General features: G+C 36.3%; 1 protein-coding gene across 1 annotated transcript in view; it reads right to left on the reverse strand.

Annotated features, from left to right (window-relative positions):
- Window positions 1–24,999, reverse strand: part of CDH2 (cadherin 2) — a 224,688-nt gene that overhangs the window by 59,392 nt on the left and 140,297 nt on the right. Inside the window, exons 3-4 of the mRNA XM_082641129.1 lie at window positions 2,703–2,929; window positions 883–1,029 (exon numbers count right to left, since the gene is read on the reverse strand). Coding sequence (XP_082497255.1) covers window positions 883–1,029; window positions 2,703–2,929 — 374 coding nt within the window. The remainder of the gene's footprint in view (window positions 1–882; window positions 1,030–2,702; window positions 2,930–24,999) is intronic.

The following is a 24,999-nucleotide window of genomic DNA, read 5'->3' on the forward strand; positions in this document are numbered from 1 at the left end:
CAAAATTCTTTTCTTTTCTCATTCTCCATTAAAGTAGAAACACAGAACATACCTCGATTTGGGGGCTACGTCTTTCATTGTTAAACTGAATTATAATGCACATTACCATAGACTATACAACACAAATAAATGACTTATTAAAAAATACAGCTTTCTGTATGTATCTATTGGAATGTTAAATTAATCCTATACAGAAACATTTACTTTCTACTAGATTGGAATACAATGACTTTGTTTTATTTTCTTTTTGTAATAAATAAAAGGTTGCTCATTTTACTAAACATGTAGAGATATCTGTCATTTTGTTCTCTTGGTCTGATGGTATGCATTTAGAGTAACTGGAGAAAAATCTCACTCTTCAGCTCTGAAAGCCTGTGTTTTTGCACAGCCCCAGGGAGTCTGTTAATGGTATCAGAGGTCATTTTTTATTTCTTTAGAAAACTCTCAAACGCACTTGGTACTGGCATTTTTAACAATGATTGCCCCTTTATTTTTTCTTTGGCCCGAAAGCTATTTGTAGAGGGCAAAGATCATCACGGGGAGTGCAGATTTCAGACAGGGAAGCTAAGGTGTGTGGGAAAGGGTATGGTGTGGGTGTGAAGCATGTTGGAGCTAAGGCGTATGTATTCAGACACTGAACAAACTTTATCATCCATGAAATATACGACCGACCCACAGAGTGCTCTATCTATAAATAATCTGAGGTAATGAAAAAATGGAGAAGAGACTGTTTACAACACTACAGACATTTCGTCAATACAAAACAAAATATGTTTTAGTACATACATGTCGTAAACTCTACCTTGTGAAAAAAGAGACAAAAGCACTTCTAACATACACTTGACACATGCCATGGAGATCAATGGAATTGTGTCACCCTACCCTGACAAGTTCTTGAGGAAAAGGCCCTCTGGAGTTTTCTGGCAAGTTGATTGGAGGGATAACCCAGTCTCTCTTCTGCCTTTGTAGGTAGCCATTGTGCTTAGTCAATTGTCTTGGGAATACTATTTCTTCAATTTCTTGTGATTCCTTTGCATTAAAATACAAGAAGACATTCCTGAGTACTAGGAAAACATTTTCTGAAAGTACATCAATATCAATGGATACCTGTAAGCGTAGGAATCACAGCTTATTATGAACAAGAAAATAGGTCTGGAGGCCCTCTCCTCGTCCCCCTATTAAAATAATAGAAAACACTGTAAAATTGTGGGTGACAGTGTTCACTGAAAAATTGAATTCCAAAAAATTTATTATGTGGCACAGCTGTGTAAACTATCTGCAGTTTCTATAAGCCATCTTAGATAGTAGTTAATATTGAGCAAAATTTAATAGTACCCTCTTATACATTTCTCATTAGTTTAAACCTCAGTTCAGGTAAGGTGCTACTGTGTACGTTAAATTTAGATCTTGATGTGCTAAAATATAATTTGGATTTCAAAAGAAGTTTAATACATACTGCTAAGGAATGTCTCAAATATTTATGACCCTATTAAATCCCACAGAATTAATGCTGTACTTATTCTAAACCTATGTCAGCCATGATGGATGCTGTAGATGACCCACTTTGCACATGGGGTATTAATCTCTGCTGGGTGTCAACATTTTCTTCTGTTTCTCCCTATGTCTGTAGACATTTTAGCCATTAGCCCTTGCTGCTTCAATGCAAAGATCCAAGCTAGTTTGCTGGAACACAGCGAATCATCAACAACAACCAAAGCATCTTTTCACTCAGTTACCAGTTCCTTACTTTATAGTACCCAAATGACAGGATTCCCCCTAACAGTTAATAGATTAACAAATTACATTTCACATAATGAAAGTCCAACATTGGTATAAGAGAAAAAATATCTTTTTCTCTAATATTTATTCATGTTTGATTATGGCTGTGTATTTCACATTTACAATTAAATACCAGAAAAGAATGTATGTATTCTTATCTCTCACAGTACAACAAATATACAAAATGTAATAGTCATAGTTCATAAAATCATGGACTTGAGATTATATTAACTCAAAGGACTAGAATATTCAGAACTAATAATGTTATCATAACTTTACTGAAGAAGTTAATGTTTCTATTTAAAATTCTTAAAATAGTGCCTTACACAAAATAAGTGCTCAATAAATATTGAACTGAATTGAACTTTACTCTGTTAGAAATGTATCTTATTTATTTTATCTTGGCTTATAGCAGCTTCCACCAGAGGGAGTATATTATTCCTAAAAGTCATGTCGGTAGTATAAATAATTCATACTCCCCAATTTAATTATTAAGAGACAAGACAAAAACCCAGTACTCCTTGACAGAAATGCTTTCCTTCTACTACTATAAATCTGTATTTCCCATCTAATAAATTTGGCTGGTGACATCTTACAAACAATTGTTTATTTTGTGGTTAAATTTAATACCTTATAAAGCTTCTAAGAAATTTAAAACAAACAACTACTTCTAATTTAAATTAAGTTATAAATCTCAAAGTATAAACAAACCTTTCAAATACAGTTTAGGATTGCTGATAATACATTTTGTCTAAGCATCTTATAAGGTTAAAAACAGCAAAATACTATTGTAGCAAATGAAGTTGATACAAAGTCAAATATTGGCCACCCATTAATGTGATGCAAAGTATGTATTTAGTTCAAACTGCACATTTCTGATCTGCAAACATAACTCCATCCAAAGCCATACTTGGATACTCTACCTTCACTGAATCCTCAGGTAGGGTTGGTTTGAGGCTCAATTTTACTGCCACTTGCCACTTTTCCTGAGTCTCTTTGTCTTGAGCATATATCAGGAACTTTGAGTGCTCAGAGGAGAGGGGAAAGCTTCTCACGGCATACACCATGCCATCTTCATCCACCTTAAAATCTGCTGGTTCGCTGCTTTCATACTGTACTTTTCTTTTCCCGTTGCAGTTGCTAAACTTCACTGCAAAAGATAATAAATACATAAGACTAATTATACCACAAAGGCAAAAACAACTGTTCATCTAAAGCTATATCCTGATTAGGTTAAAAATAAAATGTAGCAACATGAAACACAAAAATTTTATTTTTACATTATTAAATTTTCATTAAAAATTTTGTTTAAAGTTACACCACTCCATTTACAATTATTCCAAATATTAGCTATATTCCCCGTGTTGTACAGGACACCCCTATTGTCTATGTTACACCCCATCATTTGTAACTCCCACCCTCACCCCTGTATTGCCCCTCCCCCCACTGGTAACCACTTGTTTGTTCTCTATATCTGTGCGTCTGCTTCTTTTTTGTTTCACTCACTAGTTTGTGGTATTTTTTAGATTCCACATATATGTGATATCATACAGTATTTGTCTTTCTCTGTCTGACTTATTTCACTTAGCATAGTCCTCTCCAAGTCCATCCATGTTGCTGCAAGTGGTAAAACTTCATTCTTTTTTATGGCTGAGTAGTATTCCATTGTGTGTGTGTGTGTGTGTGTGTGTGTGTGTGTGTGTGTGTGTGTGTATACCACATCTTTAGCCATTCATATGATGATGAACACTTAGGTGGTTGGGTTGTGAAAGAAAATGAATTAACATTTGTTGAATGCTAGGCACTGAACAAGACACTTAAGGTTATTTGCTTTAACCTTAAGAATAACCACCCAAAGTAGGAATCATTTTATCCGTTCTACAGATGGGGAAGAAAATGCAGAAAGCCACCAGTGCTCCATGCTGTTTGACTCATAGTGGTTGTCTGCCCTACAAGAGCACAAAGGGATCTAACTCAACTTATGACTCAAGTCTTAAACCTTTAATAGACAATGAAAGTAAAGTAAAAGAGGCTTGATAGATGCTTGGGAAGAGAGTAATGCCACATTTAGATCTCTGAAAGTACCAAAGTAACTAGCATATTAAAAAGGAGTTCTTCATTTGGAGCATAGCTTGAATGTCCCACAGAGGGGAGGAGCTGAGCCCCTCACAGGCTAATGAGAGTGTGTGGCAAATGAGAAAAATTCACACTCACTGTTACTGCCACTGACTTTGGCTAATTTGGTACTCAGCTTACCTATTTGGATTCAGGTGTCAGAAAGATGCAGGCTAGGAAAGATAGAGGCCTTTGAAAAAATGCATTAGCAAAGAAGGAAAAAATGTGCCTTTTTCTACAAAGGGTCACTGCACATCCTATGAATGAGAAGTGGGTGATCCCAGAGAGTCTGACATCAGAGAAAACACGTGGGAGGAAATTGCATAATGGTCAGTTACTTAAAATTGTTTCGCTTTTCTAATACCCCTTCCCCCATTGGTTTAATATTTCTGTTATTAAATTGTTCTTTTTTTTTAAACAATTGGTAATTTTCATTTGCTTTAATATTAAAATAAGCAGCATTTGGGGCATTACTCAGTTTTAAAGAAAGGTCTTGTATTATTACATAATTCCCTTTGTACATTCAACCAGTGGAATCAATACCTCAACTCAAGGTCCATTGCCAAATGAAAAAGTTCTCCTTAGTGAAGTATCAATCCTGACTTCATCCTGTGGTTATGATTTAATGCACAAAATATGCCTGGTTCACATGCTTAATCAATAATTACCAGGTTTTACTGTTTTCAAGTCATGCAAATTAAAAAGCTTATTAATTTCAATGAGTGTTATGGACTGAATTCTGTTCCCCAAAATTTACGGGCTGAAGCCCTAATTCCCAGTACCTTAGAATATAAGTATATTTGGAGATACGGTTTTTAAAAAGAGGTATAATTGAACTCATACGGCTGGGCCCTGAACCAATATGACTGGTGTCTTATAAGAAGAGGAAATTTGGACATAGATGCACATATACATAAAGACCATTGTACGAACAGAGGAAAAGATGGCCATCTGCAAGCCAAAGAGAAAGGTCTCAAGAAAACCCAAACTGGCTGGCCCCTTGATCTCAGACTTCCAGCCTCCAGAACTGTGAGAAAATAAATTTCTGTCATTTAAACCACCCACTCTGTAGTCTAGTAAATGGATAATACACGAATTCCATTTGTTAACCATTGGTCAGTGTTTATTGTGTGTTGTTTTGTTCATTTATGACTTAGATGCACCATGAATATTTTCTCAAAATTGACCAGATTCACTTCTGCCCTAGCACCAAGCGCTGAAACTTACTTAGGAGAAAGTTCTTACAGAAACATAGAAATTAATAGAAAAAAGGGGAAAACCGCTATATTATAGAATCTTAGTTACAGCACTAATACATATTTATAATTTATATAATATATTTATTTACCATTTATGGACTTTCAAAACGGTTTTCAGGAGGACTATGGAAAAATATGTTTACCAAAAAACCTGGTTAAAAATAAAAAGGAGAGTGGACAGAAGCCCCTTGAAAGGGAGAAAGAGATATTCAAGGGACATGGTAAAATTAAAATTAGATTTAAATTTTAACTTTGAAGATGAGGAAGGCAAACATCATAGTTATATGACTTGTGAGGAGAAATATATAGTTCACTGGAACCAAGCTGTTTCTGTTATTAACATATTTTCCTAATGGATAGTAGGTAAAGAATTCTGAGTAATATAATAAGATTTTCAACCTTTATTTTCCAAAATATGAAGCAGTTTGATCTTTTTTTTTTTTTTTTTTGCGGTACGTGGGCTTCTCACTGTTGTGGCCTCTCCCGTTGCAGAGCACAGGCTTTGGACATGCAGGCTCAGTGGCCATGGCTCACGGGCCCAGCCGCTCCATGGCATGTGGGATCTTCCCGGACCGGGGCACGAACCCGTGTCCCCTGCATCGGCAGATGGACTCTCAACGACTGCGCCACCAGGGAAGCCCTTGATCATTTTTTAATGCATAGGTTTTTAAGAAAAGGTGATGATACATTTATTTTAAATTAAAATGCATCCTTAGCAGTGAAACTATTCTGTATGATACTGTGACGGCAGATACATGACAGTACGCGTTTGTCAAAACTCATGGACTGAGCAACACAAAGGGCGAATCCTAAAGTAAAATTAAGGACTTTACAGTAATGTATCATTATTGGTTGTAACAAATGTGCCACATTAATGCAAGACGTTAATAATAGGGAAAACTATGGGGTGGGGTGGATATGGAACTCTTCACTTGGTGCTCAATTTTTCTGTAAACTTAGAATTGTTCTAAAAAATAAAGTCTATTAATAATTTAAAAAATACTTCCTTTAGGGAAACTAGCTATATTATTAGATATTTAAATGGAGTAGACAGTTGTCAATATCCTGTCTCTCCCAAACATGAGTTCCAGTGAATTGCCCCAACGTGGTATTAGCTGGAGCTGGAGAATATAACTGAATCAATAACTTTACATAAACACCCTATGTACAGAGATACTGAATGTAGTTTCATGAAAGTCATAATATTTTACCAGACATGTAATAAAGTTGAAATTCTGTTATTTTAAAAACAATCGAACTCAACTTGAAATATTTTTTTCTGACAATCTTCTTTACATTAAAACATTAATTTTGCTTAAGTGCTCAAATAACTTAGAGTAGAAGCTGCAGAATTTCAAAACATAGGAGAAAAGGAAATAAATTGCCTTAGACAACTGAAAAGACAAACTTGATCCACTGGATCATTCAAATTTAAAACAACTCTAACACAATTAAATGTTTGTGCCTAAAAACATCATCATATTAAACAAGAAATTTATTATTAGAGCCACTGCATAGTTTACATATAATACGTAGTTACTGTGTTCTAGCCTACATAAAACTTTGTTAACATGATTAATATGAAATTAAACACCAGTGAAATAATTATTTTAAAGTACTTTTGACTCTTAAAGCAATACCTAAAATTAATGTTGACCATAAAACCATAATATCCTTATAAAATATTAACGGCAAACCACAGATCTTATATATTAAATGTATTAGCAGTTACATAAACCACAGAAATGAAAATGTGCAAATACACAAATACAGTTTATAATTTTTGCCTAAGTAAAACATCACCCATATTTAGAAACAATTATAAGAGAACACTGTAAAATAGTTTTGTGCCTAAATATCCCTTTGACTTTTTTATTGTATTTTTTTCCCACATTAATTGCTATTTCTGAAGGCATATTGGGAAAACAAATAGTTTCACAGTGTTAACAGACGTTCTCCTTCTATGGGGACAGGGCAATATTTATTAAGGAGCTAGCTATCTATTAGTGAAGAAGTGATAGGGAGGAAGGTAGAGAACTGTCTCAATATTAAGGACTTCATGGTGTTTTTACTTACAGATTCCAATGGAGAAAGGTTACCAAGTGCAGGTTTGTTCATAAATCTGCTTAGATATTCTTCGCTTACTCTAGGCCCTTTCTGAGTTTCAATTTGAGGAACAATTTTTCCTAGAACCATTTAGGGTCTACCAATCCTTTTCACATATGCACAGTAGGATACACTAGAGACAGTTTGGAAATTTCCATATGGACCTTGGTGGAAAAAGTCATTACATTTTCTTTATAGCATATAATTATGATAAGAAAAATGAAATACAGAGTTTTGGGAAACATACTATTAAATACACATAAAACTTCCATACAAAAAATTTTTTTTAATCTTTAATAAGAAATTTAAGCTTATTTGCATGAAATGCCTTTTTAATAACAAATTTATGATGGAGACATCAAATGCTTGATAATTACCACCAAGGCAAACTTTATTCATAAAAGTTGGTGGTAGCAAATAGGTAGCACAGAGTTCATCACTTTTTCTCCAATTGACAGAAAGTTCTTTCTTGTTATGAACCATGAGGGATATACTGATTATATTTCCTGGTCCTTCTTTTTCTTAATTGAAAAATACAATGTTGAAATTCCTTGTGGAAATGCAAAAGTTTTCATATTTTTTTCATCTTAAGTATTTTAAAATAATGATAAAACTTGACTTCAAGTACATATAGGTATTGCTCTAACAGTCAATAATTTTTCCTTAGGATTTAAAATGTAAGACCAACTAAATATCACAAATGAATCATTTTTATCCTTTTTCCAAAGTTGAACTTTGCTTCAAATCCATAAGCTTGGTGAGTATGTGTAATATTATTTACATGGCCTTTGCGATTTTCAATTAAGTTCATTCAGGTGCTCCAAAATGTCAGTTAAATAGGTTATTTTTTTCAAGCGAATAACTCTCCTTCAACAAATCTGCAGTTAACAACATTCAAACACACTCACCATCCATTTTTCTATTAGCTAATAAACTCTTGCAAAAAAAGTGTCCTTTGGACAGCTTGGGCACTTTGGTATATATCAGCAAATATGGTTTTCTAATCCCTGATCTTTGCATAAAGCTGTTGACATTTATTTTCATAATATCAGTTTATGTGGTTTTAAGATTTATCAGCAAACCTTTATATACAAGACTTTCTAGGTGAGTAAAACTAACAGAATCATGGGGCTCTCAGATTAAATTCCTGATGTTTATATCTTCATACCATTTATAGCCATTATACCTTCATGCCATTATGGCCAGAGCATCAGCTTCATGTAATATTTGCTTAAAATCTTGCTTTCAAGTGTTCATTTGGGTCTTTGAATATATGATTTACAAAAGTTTGTCATCCTTTTTTTTTTCAAAATGAATAATGCTCGTCAAGGATTCTCACGACTGCTATTAACCAACATATTTATTAATTCCTTAAAGTCATCAACATGCAATGATCACTCTTTTGATCGAATAATCTTTTTGATTAGTGCTGTCACCATGATGTGTGACATGCCAACAGTACCTCTCCTGAGTGTATTACTCAAAAGTGGCTCCTTTTCTATTTCTTCTACTTCCTTGGTTTCCAGTATAGCACTGATGATACATATATAGGCTGGTAAACTAAGAAATTCTGCCTTTGTGTGAGGCATTTTGGCCTAAGGCATTAAGCGTAAAATCCCATAAATGGCTTTTAGAGCTTGATCATGTAGTGCTATACTCAATCTCATAAAGGAATTTCTTTACTTTCTGCTTAAGAGAATCCAAAATTTCTTCTGCCTAAATTGGTGGTTTTGGGGTACAGTGACCACAAAATTAGTCCTGCATGGAGCTTCACTGGCTCACTTTTGCATCAAATAAAACCTTTAGACCAAGTGTGAGAATAATTATAAGCACTCATGAATTCCAATTTGAGGGAAAACATTTGAAGGGGTTTTTGTAACTGAAGTCTTTTCATTTTTCACTGGGTTGGGAAAGTAAACATACTTTAAAATGAAATCTAAAGACAAAAGAGACTGCAGGCATGTATAGCTTCAGAAAATCTATGTGTAAATAATATATAATATACATAATATATAAATAGTAAACTATAAGTAATATTGTCCTATAATATACTAATGGATATTGTAAATATTACAACTATAAAATAAATATATTTCAGGTCTTCTGCATTGTTAAAACATTTAAATATAAGGCATATGAAAAGCTTGGAAAATTAAACATACTGTAATCTAAATTGGAATAGTGAATATTAATTTTCACTTAATTTAATAATTGAAAGTCTTAAAAATGTACAAAATATAATCATTATTTACAGTTCTGGATAATCAAAAAATATTTTGAAAGCAATTCATTTCTGCAACTTACAGTCCTGTTTAGTAATTTAGTAAATTTTATATCCAGAAAAACCAATCAGTTTAATTCTAAGGAATATGTTTCCAAAAACCTGTATAAATTTAACATAATAGAGACATTTTAATTTTAAAAAACACACAAAAATTAACTATTGGTTTCCATCGAGAAAAGATTTTGACTGTTAACTTTAAAATCCAACAGGAATAAAGGAAAAAAAGCAAAAGAAGAAAGTGGAAAAAAGAAAAAGGAGGGAAGAAATAAACAACTGAGAAATCTAACAAAGTAATAATTCTCTGGTACCTGACAAAAACATAAAAAGATAAAATTTATATATACCTTCTCTTTTAGAATTAAATGGAGAAAAGTATGAGCAAAAGATGCAAGCAAATTAAATTGAAAGAATAATAAAAGTAACATTTGCATAAAATTTTCACTTAGGATAAACACACTGATATAAAAACAATGATCAGGTGACTGGGGGGCTTCAGTGGGAAAGGGGACATTTTGGTGCTCACTCCATGTGCGGCGAGTACTTGGTCAATGAAAAGATCTGGGGAGATGCTATGTGGAGACTTGGGTCTATGCAAGTCTTAGTAAAAGAGAAAAATAATAAAAATAATAAAAACTTTCAGGAAGTTTTTACAGAAAGCCATGAAAGAGCATTCAAATGTAATTTTCACTATTGTGAGTTAATTTACTGACCTGTTTTATAATAAAAATGCCTTCACATTTTTAACACTATAAAAAAGTTCAACCATGAGTATCTACAGTATACTTATATCCCATTCTTGGCATTCTGGTTGGGAAACACTGATCTATTTTGCCATACTGCTGAAATATTAATGCTTCAGTTGGCATTGCAAATAATGACCAATAATTTCAGTTTTTCTCCTCTTTCTAAACATTCAGAAAGATGACACTTCTCATCTCCTTGGCCTTCAGCATGACCATGTGGCTTACTTTGGCCAATAAAATCTGGGGATTGAAGTCACACATATCGCTTCCCAGCAGTAGCATTTAAAACTTGATACCCTCTACAGCCAGACAAAACTATAATTCAAAAACATACACGTACCCCTATGTCCACAGCAGCACAATTCACAATAACCAGGACACGGAAACAACCTAAATGTCCATTGAGAGGTAATGGATAAAGAAGATGTGGTACATATATGCAATGGAATACTACTCGGCCATAAAAAAGAATGAAATAATGCCATTTGCAGCAGCATGCATGCAACTAGAGATTATCATACTAAGTGAAGTAAGTCAAAAAGAGAAAGACAAATACCTTACAATATCACTTACATGTGGAATCTAAAATATGACACAAATGAACTTCTTTACAAAACTCGCAGACATAGAGAACAGACTTGTGATTGCCAGGGGCAGCAGGGTGGGGGTTGTTGGGAAGGGATGGACTGGGAGTCTGGGGTTAGTAGATGCATAGAGAATGGATGGACAACAAGGTCCTACTGTATAGCACAGGGAACTATACTGAATGTTCTGGGATAAACCATAATGGAAAAGAATATATAAAAGAATATATATATATATATATATATATATATATAGAGAGAGAGAGAGAGAGAGAGAGAGAGAGAGAGAGCCACCTGAGTCACTTTGCTGAACAGGAGGAATTAAAAAAAAAAAAAGTTGATGCCCTCTTTCCCTGCAGTGGCAATTAAGAAAGGACATGTTAAACACAGATAATAACAGGATCAAACCCCCAAGGGTGAATGAGCCCAGCCATGGAGAACTGCCCTGGAGAGTCCCCTGCTTCCACCAAGGACTTCTTCGCAGGAAGGGGAAATTGACATTTTTTATGTTAAGCACAGAAGAATGGGGGTAATTGTTACTGCAGCACATCCTAGCCTATCATGATAAGGTCTCAACTTGAGTGACCTAAATCCCTCTCACTACAGCAGAATTAGGATGAAGTGTCTATGAAATGAAATAAATCAGAATCAAACTTATTGTAGATCAAATTAATACAACTAAAATATTTCTTACTACTAAAAGCGTTGGTATTTCCCCACCAAAAGCAAGAGGTTTTATTATAATGTTCTCTAAAATGTTATAAAATCTAGAGAAGCTGTTATTTCATTTTCTTTCCAGGGCAAGTCATGTAGGATTTAACCAACATCTATATACAAGTTGCCACAAATAAAAGAAAGGAATAAAGAGCTATGATATTCTTTGTGAAACTGAAAAAAAATCAAAACAAGCAGTAGGGATGATAATGATATGACATTCAAAATATGAAATTTAGATTTTCAATTGTCCAATAATGCTATGCATACAATTTCATATGTTAAACCTTTGGAAAAGCAGCAAGATTATTACATTCTCCCTTATATGCAATTCTAGTTAACTCAAAAAATTTAAACTGTTCTTCTGTTCTTCACTTCATTGATATTCTTCCTCCAGGCATCTCTGTTTCATGAAATTCAGTGAAAACCCTTTCTTTTGACAGAATCCAGCTAAAAATATATAAAATGATCAGTGTTCAGGCAGAATTACTCTTTTTTTTTTTTGCAGAATGTGCCCATTAACAAATTACATTGAAATATCACTACCTCTAATTAAATTACTCTGACAAAACACAGGTTGTGTGGAAGCTCTTTTTCCCAAATGTATGGTTATTAGTCTCTGAAATCTGATGCAATTTAGTTAGCTTTATGTTTCAGGCTACTTATGTCAACAAAGAAGGATCCTAATTCCTAAGTTTTGTGACAGGTTTTTGTTAATTTTTAAAGAAAATAGAGTTCTCCTAATAAACTTTGCTGAAAAAAGAAATTCTTGCTAATTGGAGTTTTCAAGTACACCGCTAGAAAGGAAAAAACAAAACTAAACTAATCTTGTGTTTAAATCAGTTTCAACAATGTGGCTTAAAAATGTGCCACAGAGACCAGAAAGAGGGAATGTCTCCCCAGAATGCCCAACTTACTAAGACATGGGTATACCAAGGAACAAAAGGATGTTGTACATTTTATAAAATTTGAATAAAAGAAAGAGGTACATAGAACATAATGCTCATTAAGCAACTCAGTCCTACAGTATGACATGATATCACATGAATGGAAATTAAAGTCCATTGAACTATTAAACTATTAAATCCCAAATTATTTGCTGATAGTAAAGTTACAAAACAGAAAGGATAAGATTTTCATCCTAAACACTTAAAACAATTTAAGAAATATTTATTCCTTTACTCGATTTTAGAGAAAAATATCCTTGTCATATATGACGAAATGACAATGTACTGATATATAAAACAGCTCTTGAAAATCTGCCATAATACATAACTCATAATTTAAAAGCTGAATTCCCAATTATTACTGCGAAATTCCCCCAAAAGAAATACTGGCTCACTAGCTACTGGAAAGAACTTTGCAAAGAGCAAAGTTGCACTTTCTACAGAAAACAAACTAAAAATTTAACAAAAGCAACACCAAAACCCACAATATTACATGCGTTATTTCTAAAGGCTGTCTACATTTTTCTGAACGTGAGCAACATGATGTGTATTAAGTACTTAATGTATGTCAGATTCCATAAAAATGTCATCAATGTTACTATGTCTTTCACAGAGCCAATGAAGTTGCTCAAAGTAATTATATGAAGTCCCTAAGTTGCCAATGAAATTTAAGTAGTAAAAGCAATGAACAAATTCTAATGTAAATTCAATTAATGGGTTGTTAGTTGGTAAACATCACCGTATAACCTGGGGAAAAACATGGCCTCCATCTTTTTATTGTCTCAGTAGACCAGTTTCCAACTTTTTGAAGAATTATTGTATAAACCCTAGAAAGCTGCTCTAGTAGCACGAAAGTATTCTTCTAACAACCTAACCAGGCAGTATTTCTTAGTACTTACTCTGATCTACTGCAGATAGTCACAAGAAAAACAAGGGTAAGTAATCTATGACATATAATTTTAAAAAATGGGCTATGATTTTAGTGCATCAATATAATAGTAGTAAAGGGCTATTTCAAGATTTATTTGGTTTTACGCAAATGCATAAATACTTGAGTAATACTCTTTTAAATGTCTTTACTTATTTATATTTAGAAATTATATTTTATGCTTATTAAATTTTTATTATAATGCCCAGAATTGCAGTCATTCCAAAATGCTGTCATTGGTTTAAAAGAACCAACCAAACAAAAAAAATAAAACAAAAAATCCTCTTCAAAAGTGTTCCCCTCCCTTCTATCACAGCCTGAAATGAACATCTACCTCTGTGAACACACCAACTCAGCAATCCAAATTGCTGGGCAAAAATCTGCTGCTTCAACTGACAATAATAAGCCTTCTACTCATTAATGGGTTGACATTCCCTCTTGGAGAAATGATTACACTTCTATTTCACCATTCTCCTTAATTATAACAAAGTGCATGGAATGAATGGTCACACACTGTAATATTATGGCCAGCTCATGTATGCTCCACACTGTGATTTATCTGAAAACATCTTAGGTGCATGAGTGTTCTGCCCAGGGACATTATTCTTACCCCCGCTTTTCCAAATGACACTACGGCACTTAGTCCAGCTCTTAGGTAAACTTAGGAAGGGTCAGCGTATCTCTAAGTTTTACAGAGATAAAGATTTTGCATGTCTGATTTACCCCATGAATACACAGGCATGTATTAACCAAGAGGATGTCAAGGCAACTATCCTGTGTACACACTATTTACTCCCAACTTAACCAATTCTCAGTCGGCATGTGTTAGCCACAATAAATTGAGTTAGGCTAAAACAATATCCTTATCCCATCCTGATAAGTAGATGCATTAAGCAGACCAGTTGGAATTACATCTTTTTGCCTAAAAGCCCCAACAATACTAATGTTTTAGGATAATATACTAAAAGCCCTATTTTTAAAAAAGTAACTTAGACATTTGACTTCCAGAGTCATTAAAATGAATTAAAACAACAGACGTAAATAATTGAGACAAAGACAGAAAAACATACACCTAAACAGGAATGATGAAAGATCTATTAAATGTGAGTTTTTCATCTTAAAAAATCCCATTTTAATAAAAAGAGGGATATAAAAACCAAGAACAAATAGAAATGCAAGGTATGAAGGAGACTTCTGGATAGCATGGCATGGCACAGTCGGGTCATGTTTTCGATGGACCACCTTGCTCCAAACAGGCAGCCATGATGAAGTATAAAGTTTTTAAAAAGAGAGAGACAAAACCTAGCCACACTCAGAAGCAAAATAAACATCTGTGTGGACCAGAAATGAACTTAATGTAAACTGCCACCTGGAGAGGAAGCAGGCAGGGACAACTGGAAGTTCAGCTTCTGTTGGGTTAAGGGGCTTGAAGGTCAGAAGACGTAAGGCACAGCATCTAGGTTGCCATTTGACGCCAGGGAACGGGGCTGGGACTGGGCTCAGGGTGGTTTTGTGCAAGGGCAGAATGAGAGATGAAAACAAAAATTCCACAATCCCAAGTCATCACATCAAACAATCTAATACTAAGGACAGTCAACGAAATCAACCATCAGAACCTAACACACTCCAAATGAATTTAATTTCAGGGAACATTCCTCTGGTTCACTCTATCCCACTGGCCACTCCTTCTCCAATTCTGTAAGATGCCTCAAGCTTCAGCCCGGGATCTTCACTTCTTTCCATTCTCACCCTAGGTGATTTCAACCAGCCCCAAGGTTTTAAAAACAACCTACACAAAGAAGATTGTTGAGAAAGTCTATATAAACCTTGACTGTTCCCTCGAGCTCTAGACTCCTATATCCAATTGCCTACTTGCCACCTCCATTTGGACATCGAATAGGCAACTCAAACTGAACAGGTTCCAAAGCCAACTCTTGATTCACTTCTGCCCCCAATCCCTCAACAAACGCCAGGGTGAACAGTTTCACCCTTCACCCAAATGCTCTGACTATGAGACTAGGAGTTGAGCTTGACTCCTGTCTTATTCCAAAAGGAATCTATTTGAAAGTTCTGTCAGCTCTGCTTTCAAAATATATCCCCAATATGGCCATTTCTCATCACCCCCACGGCACCAGCCATTATCTGGGTTGAATTACAGCTGGGGCCTCCGACTTGCCTATCACTCCCACTCTCTGTGACACCTAGAGTGGCCTTTTAAAAACATAAATTAAATCATGCTCCAAGGCTTCCTATCACACCACGTAGAACAAAATCCTTAACAGAAGCCCTTGGCCCTGCAACCTCTTCCTCCTTTCCTCTTGGAGCTCATTGGACAGCCACGGTCACGTAGGCGGTCTGGCGATTCCTCTAACAAGCCACACTGATTCCTGCCCCAGGCCCTTTTCCGTATATTTGAAATATTACACAACGCAGGAGAGAGGAGAGGAAAGAATAAGAGAGGAAGTAAGAAACTTGGACAACAGGCAGGCAGGAGATTGATTAATAAATTGATAATTAATCAATTAATTGAGTAATCAATTGCCCAGGTAAAAGACCACTAGGTTAATTTTAGTCTTTTTAGCCTTTATAGATAAAGTTACCTTTCCTAAATTTTTCCAACTTGCTTCTTTTTTTTTCCATGTCACTGATAGCAATACATGATTAGAGTTGACTTTTTCCAATCAAACCAGATAATGAATAAAAGGAATGCAAGACCCTCTTTTTATTTATTACCTGGGTTGACTAGGGATGAGTAATAGGAATCGTAGAACACATAGGGGAGGAGCACAGCATATCATGCATCTTAATAAGAGCTAAGCAAACACAGAGGCAGCAAACAAAAGTGTTTTGATGTTTGCAGCCTAGTCATTGGCCTAATGAGCAAAACGTGTAGCCATGGCTGGGATGCCACAGACCACCCAGAGTCTGTGCTCTACTGTACTACATGACCTCTCAAACAATGGTGGTTTGAAAACTCGCAGGAGGAATGAACAAATTCCAACCAGTTCCTCAACAGTGAAGAATAAGGCAAACAACAACAGTCTAGTGCTGAGCTAGTGATCATTCACGGATGCATGAAGTCTCCTCAGAATTGGGGACCACTAAGAATGAGCATAAAGCAACTTGTGGGTTTCAGCATCTTAACCACCAACTATAACCTGCTTCAATGAGAAGGTGGATAGGATGACTTTTTTTTTTTTTAACTTTTTAAAAAATTGAAGTATAGCTGATTTACAATGTTGTGTTAATTTCTGCTGTACAGCAAAATGACTCAGTTATACATATATATACACATTCTTTTTTATATTCCTTGGATGACCTGATATAAAGAAACAAAAGACAAAGGTGGGGATTTCACCCTCTTCCTCAGATCCAAAAGTACTAGTTAATAACATCACATGAACTTATTTTGTATGTATGTGTGAATCCATCTATCTGTCTACTTAGTGCTGTACTCTGAATAAGTAGTATCTACAGAGTAGGTGGTCAACTTACAGAGTAACTCAGCATGTACAGAGTAAGCAGTCAACTAATACTCTCACTACTACTGTTTCCAAGTCCAGAGTTCAGAGTTTAGAATGTTTGTGATATGTCTCATTTAAATATCACCTACAATGATATAAATACTTTCATGTACTTATTTTTTCCTATTCTTTCTTTAGTTGCCCATCTTTATACATAGGGAAACAGAGGGCCACAGAGTGTAAGTTCCCTCATCACATTGAGAGTGTGGCCACTGCTGCCCGAAATTCTTTGGGGGGCATCCTAAGAAGCACCCATTACATCTCAGGACGAAGGGTGATTTCCATTTCTCCCCGAACAGCCCACTCTCAATGAAAATTAACCAAAGGATTCCTTGTCTGCCATTTAAGATGAATACTGAAATGAAGATAACAAGATCCCTAATCTCTAGGAGTTTAAAATTAGGAGGAAAGGGCTTCAATAACAGTAAAAAAAAAAAAAAAAAAAAAAAAAAACCTAACAGTAAAGTGGAACAATATATAATAAGATGGGCTAAACCAAAGCTTTTGACAATTAAAACCGAAGGGAGAAAGGGGATCACTAAAGATGTAGTGAAATGGCAGCCGACTTTTGATCTGAGCGGAGGAGGATGAACTTGACTCCGATAGGCTGCGTGGCGACAGGCGAGAGGTGGTGGCTTCCACATGATCGAGGCATGGCAGTCTGGCAGTGATGGTGCCTTCACAGAGGCATCAGTGTTTATGGAAAGAGCAGTGTCTGGATCAGCTCAACTGCTCCTTGCTCAATGCCTTTGTTAAGGATGAGTATCTGTAAAGGATCTCTTTCTAGGACAAATTTGTTTGGCAAGGAGTTTTGGGGACATATTATCTTTGTGGGGGAGGGAGTTTTATGGGCTAAAGGCTTTACTGAGAGAAGCAGTCTCCAGGTAGACTGAAATCCATTCAGCTAAAAGAAGAAATGTCAACAGAGGTACAAGCAAACAATCTAATCACTGATGCACATGAAATTGGTTCATAGAATTCAGGGGCAGTGCGAGTGTATACCATGTCTATGTGACAGTAGGATTCAGTGTTAAAATTTAAATGCCATTCTAGTTTTTAAAATAGGCTTAGCATTTCCCCTTTTCCGGAGCCCATGGGTGACCTCTTAACATGAGGAAGACCATGAGTGGCATTTTTTCAACGTGGGAATTATTAAAAAATACACAATATCATATGCAAGATGTGATTATAAAGAAATAGGATTGATTCCGCAAGTCACACAGAAAAATCAGACTCATTATATAACAAGCACGCCTTGAATAAATTATAGTCCAAACAACAGGGGCACTAAATATGCACTTTAATTTGAAGTATAGTACAGAGGTAACTTCAGTTTCTAATCAGATGAATTATTCATAAAGCTAAAAGATACTAAAAAAAAACACTGCTTGTATAAAGGCCAACTCTAATCTCATGTATTTTATAAGTAATCTCCACTAAAACACTATTGTTTTATACTCAATTGAACCACACCCTCAACTAGTCTGATGTAGTGTACTTTTCTCTGAATAAGAAGGAACTGCATTGATGATGAGATTTTTTTTCTTATCATTCTGTTCTTGTTTGCAAAAAATAAAGAGAAGAGAGGACCACAAGTCAGTAAATTCAGTTCTGGTTGCGGTCCCACTGATGCCCAATAATCCTCTAAACAGCTTTGGATCTTCATTTCTTATGGGAAAGTCTCACTGGAAGACTGCTAATATCTTTTACAGCACTAAAAATATGCATACACATATTCTAAAATTCAATATCATAACAAATCCCTGAGTGAATATTACCACCGAACGTGACACTCGTTTTTGTTTTTTGTTTTTTGTTTTTTTTGGTTGTTTTGTTTTAATTGTTGTTGAGTAAGTTTTAAGTAAAAGACAATGGCTTCTCCGAGACAAAAAGCAAAGGACTACTCCTACAGGAATAAAAGCATTTTAAATGTATCGTTCTCTAGTTATTAAAAGCTATCCAATCCCAGAGCAAAGTTAAAATCTAAGTATCACATTCCATGTAACGATGGATGAAAGGGCAGCAACAGCTAGAGTGATCGAAATCATGACAATGATTCAATGGTCACTCCTCCTTTCAAGAGGTTAACAAATTACATGGGCATTAATGAATTGTACTTTATAATCTGGTTGCTTTCCTTTTACTAGAATTTGTATGTCATCAAGAAAAGTAAAAGAAGCTTAAGATATTCTGTTTGAAACACAACTCTTCCTCTGATAGACCAATCACCTTCTTTGCATGAACAGATTTCAGTCATTTCTGTACTAGGGTGTCACAAAGAGTACAAATCTTTGAAGGCAAAAGATAGGACCAGTTTCAAGTTCCAAATTCTATTCCTCACTCCCTTTAAAAATAATGTCGGGCTTCCCTGGTGGCGCAGTGGTTGAGAGTCCGCCTGCCGAGGCAGGGGACACGCGTCCGTGCCCCGGTCTAGGAAGATCCCACATGCTGCGGAGCGGCTGGGCCCGTGAGCCATGGCCGCTGAGCCTGCGTGTCCGGAGCCTGTGCTCCACAGCGCGAGAGGCCACAACAGTGAGAGGCCTGCGTACCGAAAAAAAAAAAAAAAAAAAAAGAATGTCAATGAGATGAGAAGAGGTAAAGCCTGAACTTCTTTAGAAGACATTTCTTTAGAACAGTTCTTTAGAAATATTTCTCTGGAAATAAAAACTCTGGAAGATAAAAATATGCATTCGAGACAACTAAAGATGCGATCCATGATTTCTCCTAAGTTTGCAATTTTGATAGCATAAATGCTCCTCAGGAGAGGTAAATTGAAGACCTACAAAGTTCCTTGGGAGATTATATGGCAAGAAAACCAATATGACTATTTCAAGATGAAGTAAAATAGGTGCTTCTTTAACTTTTACATGACGTATGTTCTTTTAAAAGTTTCCAATAAAATAAACTCAGTATTTGTTATAAAGGAGACATTCTTTATTCAGTTCTTATCATAATGGCCATACAAAAACATTCTGCTGCAAGTTTTGGTTTCTAATGAGTAGCATTCTTTTTTTTTCAGGTTCAAAGTCAATTTCTTTAAACCGCCTGTTTTATATGCACACACCACCTTTTGATAATTCTTTCATGGATTACACTTTAGCCTTTAAAACAAGCAACTTTGTTGAATATCTTATTATTTTTCTAGGCAGTTTCAAATCCCTTGATGTCTGGCAAATTTTTACAAAATTAATGAGGTCAACCTTCATTTCTCAGACTTGCAGAGTTACTTTAGGTTAACAGAGATCTCTTATTTAAAGATGACTCATAGGGCTTCCCTGGTGGCGCAGTGGTTGAGAGTCCGCCTGCCGATGCAGGGGACACGGGTTCGTGCCCCGGTCCGGGAAGATCCCATATGCCGCGGAGCGGCTAGGCCCATAAGCCATGGCCGCTGAGCCTGCGTGTCCAGAGCCTGTGCCCCGCAACGGGAGAGGCCGCAACAGTGAGAGGCCCGCGTACAGCAAAAAAAAAAAAAAGATGACTCATAGCCAAGGACTTTTAAATTTGACTTTATTTTCAGGAAGATCTACTAAACTCAAAGTAGATCTTAAGTAAGAGAAGTATGCGACACATTCTTAATCTTAAACACATTTAGGCAACTAAATACAAGTTAATCACGCTTCAAATAAATTAGATTTGTAAAAATATAGACATATGAACTAAAATGTAAAGGGACATTAATAATGTTTTCTATTTATAAGATTCCTTTTCATAGCTGCCTGATATTCTATTTTCTTACTCCTTTTCCCATGTCTGAACGTGTCTGTCCTCCTGTAAGGAAGGAGCTGAAATCTAAACGTAAACACGGCAAGTGTTCTACCATCAAGGAAGTCACAGTCTCATCTAAATATTTCTCTAGCAAATTATGTGATTTAAGATGAAGATCTACATAGTGGGGATTAGGGAAATTAGGCCACGAAATCAAAAAGCTGAAGGTGACATTTAAAAACATGTTTAAATAGAGTATTGCAAAAGGGATAAAGTTTGCCACAAAAACATGTGGCTTGTAAACTTTTCATTTATTTGCAGTTTGCAGGAAAATGTCTACTACATACAGAAAGGGACCAACAGAGTCTGTTGCCAAGTATCAGCAGCTGGATTTGAAGATGTGCAATTCTCTATACTTACAGCACTAAGGAAGGCAAAGGAGAAATACGGCTTTTAAGCATTCCCTCCTTAAATCACCACCCCTGCCCCACAGAATACATGTGCACAGGTTTTTTTGTGATTATGTTTTTTTTTTTTTTTTGGCTGCGTTGGGTCTTTGTTGTTGCTCTCAGGCTTTCTCTAGTTGTCGCGAGCGGGGGCTACTCTTCGTTGTAGCGCAGGGGCTTCTTATTGCAGTGGCTTCTCTTGTTGCAGAGCACGGGCTCTAGGTGCACGGGCTTCAGTAGTTGTGGCTCACGGGCTCAGCAGTTGTGGCTCATGGGCTTAGCTGCTTCCCGGCATGTGGGATCTTCCTGGACCAGGGCTTGAACCCGTGTCCTGTGCATTGGCAAGTGGATTCTTACCCACTGCACCACCAAGGAAGTCCCTGTGATTATGTTTTAATTTGATTTTTAGAATCACAGAAATTCATAGCATCACTGACTTCTTTTTTTTTAAATATAAAATATGCTTTGTATATAAGCCTTCTCATTTTATGCTACTTTGTTTTCTGGTTCAACCAAATCACTGTTAGTGAGAATGAATAAGGCAATTTCTGTTACCTGAAAGGAAAACGTAGGATTCTGCTTGGTTCTTTAATTTCTCCATGAAGATACACACATAGCTCTTTAATAAAAACATGCCATTGAATTTCCATTTCCCATAATTCCTTCTGCTTAGTGAACAAAGTCATAATAGGTATGTCAGAATAAAAACAGGGATAAAGTTCTTTCGAGCGGGCGGAAATGCCTCGGCAGCTTTTTATAACTGGAATACTGACCGTCAGCAAAAAAGAGAGATTGCGTGGCTCAACAGGGTCCACATTACATCTGATTCACTGATCCCTTTCAAATTCTTGCCCCCAACCTCGGTGCAACACAAAACCCTCCTGAGCTCTGCCGGTCCTTTTGTCTGTTTGCAAAACAAAATACAACAGAATAAATTCTTGGGGGTGGGGGTAGGGGTCGGGGGAAACAGCTTTTCTCTTTGGACAAATCTCCCCCTTTGGGTTCTCTTAAGATGAGTGTTCTACCTAGTTTTGTCAGCTAGTCACTCTCCGTCACCTGTTACTTAGCAATTCGTTAAGTAAAAAATATCTGTAGTTCTCGTAGCTTTCTCCAAAGAAGCAACTTGAATGAGAGGTCAATAATGAACGTGCTTTGTGTACCCAGCAGCACTCAAAGTGCTTCTGAGATCATTAAGGCTGGTAAGGACTCGTTGGTTTTGTACCCAGAATTGGGTATGAATCCAAGATTAAATGTCAAAGTGAGTGTGTCGGAGAATACTTGTTAAAATACAAAATTTCGTAATTAGAGAAATGCACTCTATGCTCTAAATGCACCTAAAAGGAAAGAGGCTCAAAGTGTAAAACATGCCTACAAATAATTTCGCTAATGGGTAGACACAAGATTCTTGAGTGCTTTTTCTCTCAGATTGCTACAGACGTTAAACGTTCCAAAAAACTTTATAAGGTTTTCAGATAGGGTTCTCGTGTGAAGGCAGAATTACTTTTAACAATGGCTAGTCAGATGTTGTCTTGTTCTGAAACATCCCCCTTTCAACAATTAACTTTCCAGTTGATACCATATGCTAAATAGTTGAGTATAGCATGAGAGTGCTGTGGGAACCAGTGAGGAAGTCTACAGAAGTATTTTGGGACAATTGTGAACCTTGGAGGATTTGGGAAGATGAGACTAGGAAGAAAGGGAATTCTGGTAGGTAACTGGAATAACCCAGAGCAGAGGAAAGAAGACTTACAACATACCCAAGGAAAGGCAAAAGCTAACCACTGCTTGAAATATCAAGTTAATATAGGGATAGAGTGGAAGATACACCTACAGATTTAGTATAGACAAACTGTAGAGCTCTTGTAAAAATTTGGGAGACAGATGCTGAAGATTTTTGGGCAGGGAAAGCGCAAGTAGCATTTTGGGACAAATGACCTAACTTAAACACACAGGCTGGGATTAGAGTGAAAAGCCAAAGACATTTTACTGAAGAGATCAGTGGTTGAGCATGAACTAGGGACCCGAGCCAGTGGTGGCAACAGGAATCCCAAAGAAGAAATACAGATTCAAAGAAGCGTTGAAAAAAGAATCCATAGGAACAGAAGACTAATTAGATGTGAGGAGGAGAAATGGCTAGGAAGGAAACGTAAGGAGTCCAAAAGGATTCCAATGTTTTGAGTCTAGCTGACTGTTTAAAAAGAGGAGTGGAAATGGGCTACATTTGAGGGAGGAAATAGTTTTAGGAAAGACTCCTTTCCAGAACTGCTGGTTTAATTTAGCATTAAAAACAATATACGAATCGTGCATCTTCTGAATGCCTGACATGGGGCTAGGTGGAAGGAATTCATAAATTACTCTACAGACCTTATCTGAAAGAGCTCTTAGTTTGATTACAGAGACAGACACACAAATCGTGCGCTCAGCCGAAGTCACAGGGATGGGGTGAAATCTTTCAGGGAGAGTCATGTCTAATCTAAAATTTTCCTGCTGAGGTGATCTTGTTTAGTTGTCTAATTGACAGAAAACACCTGATAGCCATCTCATCCGCAGACATCTCTTCAAAAAGATAAAAACTTATTGAGTCAAGCTTTTGTCTTTTTTTCCTCCTTATAAAATCTATTCCCTTCTTTACTCCTGGACCTTCGGTAATTTGTGTTTTTTTCCTCTGCACCACATTCTAACTTGCTACTACCTTTTTCAAACATAAAACTCACAAAATTAAATTCTTAAGAGCTCCAATGCTGGTGCGAATTATTGCCAACAACACTTGAGTACCTACTGAATGTAAAATAGTTTTCAGCTTTTGTAACTCTTAGGCAGGCTTGGCAACTTCTTCCGAGCCTGAAAATCTTTGGAAGGATTAATGATCATGGAGCCATGCATGCTCCATCTCTGGTGTTGTATACAGGGCGGCAGCAGCCTCTAAGAATCATTCTTTAAGTTCTTGGTCCCTTGCTTAATGCTCTACCAGATTTATGGCTTGGGTCTCATGTCACAAAGAATCCCTTCATTTCTCTCCTTTCCACAGTCACTGAAAGTTATCTCTGGTGAGGCCACAACCTATACTGCATGAATCCGGTTCTGACATCTGAGCGTTCTGAGGCTCAGGGGAGGGCAGGGACATATGATGCATGGGATGGCAGGTGTCTGAGGTCAGGGCACATGGGCACAGTGGTCCCCTTCACTTGGCTGCATTCTTCTAGTGTTCCTTCCAATCTGCTCTGGGATGGGGGAGACTGGCGGAGACTGGCGCTGACATTTCAGTGATTCCCAGACATGACCCTAATGGTACCTGACGACTCACTCCAGCCTGAGTAGGCAGCAACTCATATTTCCATTTTACAAATGAATTCATTAAAGCTCAGGGAGATGAAGCAACCTGCCGGAGGTCCCACGACTGTCAAAGAGAACAAACTGCCATTATTCGGGACCAAATGAACTACAAATAATGGTAGGTTTCTAGCTCACATTTAGCTGATGGCTTGTTAAATGACCTATTTTCTGCTCTATCAGTGCCAAGTCAGGATTCACAGTATGCATCATGTGTTTTTTTGGTCAAATCGAGGTTTTTCTCACGACTAATTTGTAAGGATAATTTCCTTCCAATTCTACTAGTTGTAGGGATAAGCAATCCCCCAAATTTAGTCTTGTGTGACTATAAAACAGATCTTGGTATTTTACAGTGACACCACAAACACAAAGGAAGCAAAGTTAAAGTAAGTCAACATTCATGGTGCAAGAAAAGGAGCGTATTAGGCAACCAACAGTGAGTCAATGTCTTTTAAACTATATTATGATGATGACGCAGGCTTTACTATTGTCATGACTGACCAGCAATGCCAAAAATAGAAGCAAAGCCTTTTTT

The sequence above is a fragment of the Mesoplodon mirus genome, assembly GCF_964341445.2.
Source record: "Mesoplodon mirus genome assembly, chromosome: 13".
Classification (NCBI taxonomy): Eukaryota; Metazoa; Chordata; class Mammalia; order Artiodactyla; family Ziphiidae; genus Mesoplodon; species Mesoplodon mirus.